At 43.8% G+C, this 9,923-nt stretch overlaps 1 protein-coding gene across 1 annotated transcript; it reads left to right on the top strand.

The window, feature by feature from the left end:
- The first annotated feature begins 4,474 nt into the window (after positions 1 to 4,474).
- LOC119285412 (importin subunit beta-1-like) lies at positions 4,475 to 9,254 on the top strand. The gene is made up of 3 exons (XM_037564681.1): positions 4,475 to 4,755; positions 5,852 to 8,271; positions 8,677 to 9,254. Exons 2-3 carry the CDS (start codon positions 5,861 to 5,863, stop codon positions 8,873 to 8,875), a joined length of 2,610 nt encoding a protein of 869 aa, XP_037420578.1. The 5' UTR covers positions 4,475 to 4,755; positions 5,852 to 5,860; the 3' UTR covers positions 8,876 to 9,254.
- The last annotated feature ends 669 nt before the right edge of the window (positions 9,255 to 9,923 follow it).

The raw sequence follows: 9,923 nt of genomic DNA, 5'->3' as shown, positions 1-9,923 counted from the left end.
TCATCATAATAAATTTGCTCATCAAAACTTGGGGAACAAAAAATATCATCTTCATCAAACATAGCTTACCCAAGCTTGTGGCTTTGCATATCATTAGCATCATGGATATTCAAGGAGTTCATACTAACAACATTGCAATCATGCTCATCATTCAAATATTTAGTGCCAAACATTTTATAGATTTCTTCTTCTAGCACTTGAGCACAATTATCCTTTCCATCATACTCACGAAAGATATTAAAAAGGTGAAGCATAAGAGACAAACTCAATTCCATTTTTTATAGTTTTCTTTTATAAACTAAACTAGTGATAAAACAAGAAACTAAAAGACTCGATTGCAAGATCTAAAGATATACCTTCAAGCGCTAACCTCCCCGGCAACGGCGCCAGAAAAGAGCTTGATGTCTACTACACAACCTTCTTCTTGTAGACATTGTTGGGCCTCCAAGTGCAGAGGTTTGTAGGACAGTAGCAAATTTCCCTCAAGTGGATGACCTAAGGTTTATCAATCCGTAGGAGGCGTAGGATGAAGATGGTCTCTCTCAAGCAACCCTGCAACCAAATAACAAAGAGTCTCTTGTGTCCCCAACACACCCAATACAATGGTAAATTGTATAGGTGCACTAGTTCGGCGAAGAGATGGTGATACAAGTGGTATATGGATGATAGATATGAGTATTTGTAATCTGAAAATATAAAAACAGCAAGGTAACTAACGATAAAAGTGAGCGTAAACGGTATTGCAATGCTAGGAAACAAGGCCTAGGGTTCATACTTTCACTAGTGCAAGTTCCCTCAACAATAATAACATAATTGGATCATGTAACTATCCCTCAACATGCAACAAAGAGTCACTCCAAAGTCACTAATAGTGGAGAACAAACGAAGAGATTATGGTAGGGTACTAAACCACCTCAAAGTTGTTCTTTCTGATCGATCTATTCAAGAGTCCGTAGTAAAATAACGTGAAGCTATTCTTTCTGTTCAATCTATCCTAGAGTTCATACTAGAATAACACCTTAAGACACAAATCAATCAAAACCCTAATGTCACCTATATACTCCAATGTCACCTCAAGTATCCGCGGGTATGATTATACGATATGCATCACACAATCTCAGATTCATCTATTCAAACCAACACAAAGTACTTCAAAGAGTGCCCCAAAGTTTCTACCGAAGAGTCAAGACGAAAACGTGTGCCAACCCCTATGCATAGGTTCATGGGCGGAACCCGCAAGTTGATCACCAAAACATACATCAAGTGAATCAATAGAATAACCCATTGTCACCACGGTTATCCCAAGCAAGACATACATCAAGTGTTCTCAAATCCTTAAAGACTCAATCCGATAAGATAACTTCAAAAGGAAAACTCAATCCATTACAAGAGAGCAGAGGGGGAGAAACATCATAAGATCCAACTATAATAGCAAAGCTCGCGATACATCAAGATCGTATCACCTCAAGAACACGAGACAAAGATCAAACACATAGCTACTGGTACATACCCTCAGCCCCGAGGGAGAACTACTCCCTCCTCGTCATGGAGAGCACCGGGATGATGAAGATGGCCACCGGAGAGGGATTCTCTCTCCGGCAGGGTGCCGGAACAGGTCTAGATTGGTTTTCGGTGGCTACAGAGGCTTCTAGCGGCGGAACTCCCGATCTATTGTGCTCCCCGAAGTTTTTAGGGTATATGGGTATATATGGGAGGAAGAAGTACATCGGTGGACCTCCGGGCTGTCCACGAGGCAGGGGGCGCGCCCAGGGGGGTGGGCGCGCCCCCCACCCTTGTGGGCATCGTGGGACTCTCCTGGTCCATCTTTGATTCTCAGTGGGCTTCTTCTGGTCCAAAAATAAGTTCCGTGAAGTTTCAGGTCAATTGGACTCCGTTTGATTTTTCTTTTCTGCGATACTCTAAAACAAGGAAAAAACAGAAACTGGCACTAGGCTCTGGGTTAATAGGTTTGTCCCAAAAATCATATAAAATAGCATATAAATGCATATAAAACATCCAAGGTTGATAATATAATAGCATGTAACAATCAAAAATTATAGATACGTTGGAGACGTATCAGATCCGAAGGCAAGATATTCGTTGCTAAGAATGGATCCTTTCTATAGAAGGAGTTTCTCTCGAAACAAGTGAGTGGGAGGAAAGTAGTACTTGATGAGGTAATTGTACCTGCTCCCTTATTGGAAAGTAGTTCATCACTGAAATCAGTTGCAGTGATTCCTACACTAGTAAGTGAGGAAGCTAATGATGATGATCATGAAACTTCTGATCAAGTTACTACCGGACCTCGTAGGTCAAGTAGAGTAAGATCCGCACCAGAGTGGTACGGTAATCCTATTATGGAGGTCATGTTACTTGACCATGTCGAACCTACAAACTATGAGGAAGCGATGATGAGTCCAGATTCCGCAAAATGGCTTGAGGCCATGAAATCTGAGATGGGATCCATGTATGAGAACAAAGTATGGACTTTGGTTGACTTGCCCATTGATCGGTAGGCCATAGAGAATAAATGGATCTTCAAGAAGAAGATTGACGCTGATGGTAATGTTACTATCTACAAAGCTTGACTTGTTGCAAAAGGTATTCGACAAGTTCAAGGAGTTGACTACGATGAGACCTTCTCACCCATAGCGATGCTTAAGTCCGTCCAAATCATGTTAGCAATTGCCGTATTTTATGATTATGAAATTTGGCAAATGGATGTCAAAACCGCATTCCTTAATGGATATCTTAAAGAAGAGTTGTATATGATGCAACCATAAGGTTTTGTCGATCCAAAAGGTGCTAACAAAGTGTGCAAGCTCCAGCGATCCATTTATGGACTGGTGCAAGCCTCTCTGAGTTGGAATATACGCTTTGATAGTCGACCCAGACATTACTTGGGCAGCCGACGACCTAGGTAACACCAAATCAGACGAACCGAGCAACAAAAAGTCGACCCAGACATACCGAGGACCAGCCTCCCTAGTGACGTCCTAATCGGCAACTGACAACACACCCAAAGCGGCTGGGAAATGGAGCCAGAAAGCAACGACTCTAAACCGACCCATAGCGCATGGGATAACCCAACCCAGCACACCGCAACAGTTGAATAAGCCACACACATGGCCACTCGGGGGTCCATGTCGCGTGGGTCGAGGGTGTGTCCGGGGCTGCCTCATTCGCCGCCTGTTGCCTGCTCCATGCATGTTCCGACCCGTATATTGGCGGTTGGGCCATTGTTTATTCCACGGTAGAGCCGTCTAGACTGCATGTGTCATGAGTGCCACGTACTCTACGAATACAAAGCTAATCGTCCTACATAGCATAACGATCTTGCCCATTATCTTCACAACCTCTTTGAGCTCCTCATTGCTGCTAAGGCCATCCAACTGTTGTTGCTTGGCCATGACCTGATGAACCGCATTGTCAACCTCCTGCTCTGCATCCTCTTCTCCCGTCTCTCCTTCAGTTACTTGTCCAACACCATATCCTATTGGCATTGGGAATCCTTTGCTTACTAATATGTCATGTAGTTTGGTTCCCCGTCATCAGCAAATTCCCAGAGGTACAATTTGTAAGAACCTTCCTCTGTTTGCATGAATCAGCCGCAACTCTAGCCCATCCATTCTCTAACAATACGTATCGGCAACTTTGCCAACTATATCGAGTAAAGATTGACCTTAGATGTTAGTAGTACCACTCTCAGTAACAAGTTTCTTGCGGGCACCTTTGTACTTGTCCAGCCCTTCTCCTACTTTGCTCACGGAGATATGCATATCCGTGGTTTCATTATCATTCCATTCACCGAAGCCTCTCCCTATCCCCGGCCAAAGCGTCTCCCCTACAACCTCTACCTCCTGCTCCTCTACCCCTATCTCATCTACCTCCTGACCTCCCTCTGCCACCCATATCTGGAACTCCTTATCCACCACTAGTTCTTCGAACTCTAGCTGGTTTAAAATTTCATAGGAGCTAATCTTCCCATTGACATTCGCTCGGAGCATGGACCCCATCGCCACCCTCCACCATGTGACCCAAACACCATAGAAATGGCAAAAAATCCAGCAACTTTTCATTGAAGATCGAGTACTTCTTACGATTTTTTAACGTAATCGGGACATACCTCACCAAAGGCTGGTTAATGTCCAAATATACCCGGGTGCATAAAAGACTTGTCTGGTTGATCTTTCCTTCATTCACCATGATTGTAATTGGTAGATAGAAATACGAAGGCGTTCGGTTTTATTTTCGAGATAACAAAAAGGTGTTGGATTTTTTTGGCGATAACAAAAAGGTGTTGGATCATTAGGATTATAGCTCTCGGGCTTAGATCGAGCGCAGCAGAAAGAAGTGAGGTTTGTGTACCGGCCCATCACCAAGGCCCAAACGCACCAACGGCTTAGCTTCCTAGGGTTTGATCCAGCGCGTCCTCAGCCGCCGCGTCGCAAACTCGCACGCATTCGCACTGCCCTGCGCAGCCGCGCCCCCCTTTTTCTACCCAGCGTCAGCCCCAACCGCACCACCCCGCTCCCCTTCCCATCGTCTCTCTCCCCCACGAATTCAAATTTCTCTCCAACCCCAAAACCCCTCTGCCCTCTCCCAACCCAACCACCTTCCCCTCCCCCGTCCGTAACCCACACCGATCTCTCCACCCCGGGATCGGAACCGCCTGCCGATCGCCGCCGAGAGGTTGCGCGGGGCAAGGGGGCAGCCGAGGGTCCCGTTGGAGAGGAGCGGCGCTCGCCGTCGAAGGTAAAATCCGGTGCTCGGTCCCAGTATCATTTTGGTTCCCCGATCTGACGACGCTCCTGTATCCAAGTTGATGTTTGGTTGGCGGCGGGTTTCCTAAGTTCCTTCGTGGGCAGATCCGTGGGGTTTTAGGCCGTGGCCGCTTTGGTTTTCGTCCTTGAATCGTGCGATGTTGCGGTTGATTCTTCTCAGGAGATGTTGATTTGGCTTGTCTTACCTGATATACTTTAGTTCTGGTCTGATCAGGTCGCTCTATAGTCACTTCGATCTTAATTTTTTGAACGATCCCAGAGTTTCCACAAACACGCGTGTAGGAATTGTTTTGTGCTTTTTCTGTCCGTCATAGTGCAATTATAGCATGACGCCCTGTTGAATAACTTTGATTTTCTAGATGCCTGTCGTGGGTTAGATCCTAGCACCTGATGTTAGAGATTATTTGACGCCCTGTTGAATAACTTTGATTTTCTAGATGCCTGTCGTGGGTTAGATCCTAGCACCTGATGTTAGAGATTATTTGTTTTAGATCATGGAGATTATTTGACGCCCTGTTGAACTATTGAGCATTTTTGAATGAAAAACATTATTAGATCAGGGAGAGGCGTGGTTCACGGTCATTCAAACGGTATGTTGATAGCTGAGATTTACGTTGTATAGTAACAGTCGTGTTCCAGAGTTTATACTTGGACTGTAATTAAGAAACCTCCCTTTTGGGAAAATAATAACGATTCAGAAACCCCCACTTCAGGAAAATAATAACTATTCAGAAACTAAATGACCTGGTAATTGTTGACAGCTCAGGTGGAGTAACATATGCATTGAATCTCTCGCAAGCTGTTGCGCCCTCCCTACACTTTCCAAAAGTGACCGCACTGTATTGGAGGCTTGAGTTCTACTTTTGCCTTTTATCTTGTATTTTTGCACTGTATCAATGTGAACAATATGTGCTGTTAGAGCAAACTAGATTATTTGTATTTCCATTAAGCAAACTGTAATAATGCCAGACTATCTTTGAACCAAGGTGGAGCCTGCCTTATTTTTCTTTTTTGACCTTGAGATCTTAGTATCTTATATGCTTTCCTGGGCGATCTTTGTACTGCAGGTTCAGCTAATGGATATCACTGAGGTTCTGCTAGCTACACAGTCCCATGATGGTCAGATACGAAATGTTGCAGAAGGGAATATCAAGCAATTTGAGGAGCAGAGTTTTCCACAGTTTCTGCTAGCATTATCTGCTGAGCTAGAGAATGATAACAAACCTCCTGTATCTCGAAGGCTTGCTGGTATTCTTCTTAAAAATTCTTTGGATGCAAATGATTTAGTGAGGAAAGAAAAATGCACACAACGATGGATAAGTGTGGACCCAGCAATCAAGTCACAGGTTAAAGGTTCCCTGTTGATGACCCTTGGATCACCAGTATCTGACGCTCACCGCAGTTCTTCACAAGTCATTGCAAAGATTGCTTCCATTGAGATCCCTCTTCAAGGATGGCCAGAACTCATAGTAAGCTTGCTAGGTAACATGACAAAGCCGGATGCATCCCCTTCTCTGAAGCAGGCTACCCTGGATGCCATTGGATATGTTTGTGAGGAGATATCCCCTAAGGATCTGGAGCAGGATCAAGTTAATGCTGTTCTTACTGCTGTGGTCCAGGGTATGAATCACGTGGAGAATAGTTCAGGGGTCCGACTTGCTGCTGTTAAAGCATTGTACAATGCTCTTGATTTTGCTGAGACAAATTTTCAGAATGAATCAGAGAGGAACTACATAATGAAGGTAGTTTGTGAGACTGCCGTTTCTAAAGAGGCTGATATTAGGAAGGCTGCATTTGAGTGTTTGGTCTCAATAGCATCAACATACTATGATCTTCTAGAGCCATACATACAGACATTATTTGAGTTGACAGCAAATGCTGCCAGGGCAGATGAAGAACAGGTAGCACTTCAAGCTATTGAGTTCTGGAGCACAATCTGTGATGAAGAAGTTGCAATTCAAGAAGACGCTGAAGAATCTGGTGATGTTAGTTCTGCATGTCATTTCCATTTTATTGAAAAGGCCCTTCCTTTGCTTGTCCCTATGCTTTTAGAAACACTTCTGAAGCAAGAGGAGGATCAAGATGAGGATGATGGAATTTGGAATATATCAATGGCGGGGGGCACCTGCCTTGGGCTTGTTGCAACAGCTGTCAAGGATGCCATTGTACCTCTTGTGATGCCATTTATAGAAGGCAATATAACAAAGCCTGACTGGCACAGCAGGGAGGCTGCTACATTTGCATTTGGTTCCATTCTTGAAGGTCCTTCAGTTGAAAAGCTTGCACCACTGGTTCATGCTGGCTTTGATTTCCTGCTAAATGCAACCAAGGATCAAAATAACCATGTCAGGGAGACTACTGCATGGGCACTTTCGAGGGCATTTGAGTTTCTACATTCACCAACCAGTGGCGTTTCTGTAGTGACAAATGCAAACCTTCCTCATGTTACAGAAATTATGTTGACAAGTATCAAAGACTCCCCTAATGTTGCTGAGAAAATCTGTGGTGCCCTGTATTTTCTTGCTCACGGCTATGAGAATGCAGGGTCTATGTCATCAGTGCTGTCACCCTACTTTGGTCAATTAGTATCAGCTCTCCTTGCCACTGCTGATCGTTCTGATTCCAACAACTCCAGGCTTTGTGCATCTGCATATGAAACACTTAATGAGATTGTGAGATGCAGCAGCATTGCAGACACTCTGAACATGATTGTGTTATTATTGCAAGAGATCTTGAAGAGATTAAACCAGACCTTTGAGTTTCAGATCACATCCTCCGAGGACAAGGAAAAGCAAAGTGATCTTCAAGCCTTGCTGTGTGGTGTTGTTCAAGTAATCCTTCAGAAGTTCAGCAACTGTGATGATAAGTCAGTAATCATTCAGTTTGCTGACCAAATAATGGTGTTATTTCTCCGGGTTTTTTCATGCGATAGTTCTAATGTGCATAAAGAAGCAATGCTTGCTATTGGTGCTCTTGCTTATGCTACTGGACCGGAATTTGTGAAATACATGCCAGAGTTTCACAAGTACCTTGAAATGGGCTTACAAAATTTTGGTGCATATCAAGTATGCTGTGTTTCTGTTGGGGTGGTTGCGGACATCTGTCGTGCCCTGGATGACAAGGTACTCCCTTACTGTGATGCTATCATGTCCGCCCTTCTCAAGGACCTTTCAAGCCCAGAGCTTCACCGTTCTGTGAAACCGCCAATTTTGTCATGCATAGGAGATATTGCACTTACAATTGGTGAGAATTTTGAGAAATATGTTCCATACACTGTGCCTATGTTGCAAGGAGCTGCAGAGCTTTGTTCTCGCATGGACCTTCCTGATGATGACAGTACAGAGTATAAAAATGAACTCAGGCGAAGCATCTTCGAGGCCTATTCAGGTATACTTCAGGGAGTCAAAAATTCAAAATCAGAGCTAATGGTTCCTTATGCCAGCCATATTTTCCAGTTCGCGGAACTGGTCCTGCGAGAGACATCAAGGTGAGTTTACGATCTGTCCTTTGACACGGAATGCATAGTCAATGTATCAATCATTTTCATTTGTCATATTCTCAACTAGAACACCGAAGGACTCCCTCCGTTCACAAATATAAGATGTTCTAACATTTTTCTGAGTCGGATGTATAGACATGCTTTAGTGTGTTTGTTCACTCATTTCAGTTTGTATGTAGGCCATATTGAAATATTCAAAACATCTTATATTTGTGAACAGAGGGAGTAAATGATACGAAACATGAACTTCAAAATAACTATAAGCAGATAACTTTTCATTTCTGACATTGTAAATGTATGCATTCTAGTATAAACGGGTGCCTGCATAAAAGTCTGATACTCTGCCAAAGGACTGGATCAATGTGGTGATATTATCGTTCGAATTCCTTGTAGGGACGAGGGTCTGACGAAAGCTGGAGTTGCCTTGGTCGGGGACCTGGCGGATGCGCTAGGACCTTCCATCAAACTGCTGCTCAAGAATTCCAACTTCCACTCGGAGCTCCTTGGGCGCTGTTCCCAGTCTGATGACGAACAGCTGAGGGAGACTGCATCCTGGGTCCAGGGTGTGATCTCACGTGTGCTGGTTTCATGAGGGAAAGCTTCTCCAGCAAAGCTGCCAGCGTTGTTGATGGTTCTCTGGGCAAACTATTTCTCTTGCCAGATGAAATATTTTTGAGAAATATGCTGCATATATGTCCTGATATCATGTTGCAAAAGTGGAACAAGGTTGCATGAGATCATTTACGGTCGTCAAGTTCGTAGTAGTGGCAGCGGCTTGCCATTGTCTAAAGTGGGTTGGGTTCCTGTTGCATTTTGTTCAGGTGTCCATGTGAGTCGATTGTAATTGCAGCAATTGTGTCTTGTTGGCACCATTGCTCATCAGTAAAGTTGTCGCCGATGGCGTGGAACTGTTACACTCCGCGTATCTTCATTCCAGTGGTGATTAGTGGATATACCCATGTTTTTTTTAATCTTGTTTGCGGAAGTCCACGCGCAGCTACTCCAGCTGTTCGCATCAGACATTGGGTTTGATCGTACCATACTGTTAGTAGTATCATAAACTAGCTCTGGTTCTATAGGATATAAAAGTTGTCCAAGTCGTACAGCTGCATACAACATACTGATACCTCCAAAAATATTCTGCGTACCTTTGAACTATTTTTTACGAGGGATTTCTTCTCGCTGTGAGAGGAACTCAAAATTAAAAGTATATGAGCATTCGTGATAAGATTATAATACATGACACACACAGAATGATATTACACATTTAATGCCCGACCTTGTATTCTATCCTACCTACAATGAAAGATACGCAAGCTTTGCGTATTCGTGAAAAATGATATTACACATTTAATAAGACCCGGTGAGGTAGGTTTTGGGGCTTGGCCCACATTGCTGATGGAGAGGCTGAGAGTCCATTTCCCTCTCAAGTTCTTTTTCTTGAATACGCACGATTGTGCGTACTATATTAAAGGAGAAATGGGGTGAAGAACCCCTTCATGTCGGTGGTTACATATTACATACGCTCCTTAACTCCACCGCTATTTAATGAAGCTACGTACTTGCTATTGTACCCACCAAAAGTGCCACAAGAAAATCTTGCACATCCTCTTTAACCAGGCCTGCTGCTCTCCATGCTT

The sequence above is a fragment of the Triticum dicoccoides genome, chromosome 4A, assembly GCF_002162155.2.
Source record: "Triticum dicoccoides isolate Atlit2015 ecotype Zavitan chromosome 4A, WEW_v2.0, whole genome shotgun sequence".
Lineage (NCBI taxonomy): Eukaryota > Viridiplantae > Streptophyta > Magnoliopsida > Poales > Poaceae > Triticum > Triticum dicoccoides.
Note: the sequence above shows the minus strand (reverse complement) of the source record. Positions and strands in the feature narration are given on the sequence as shown.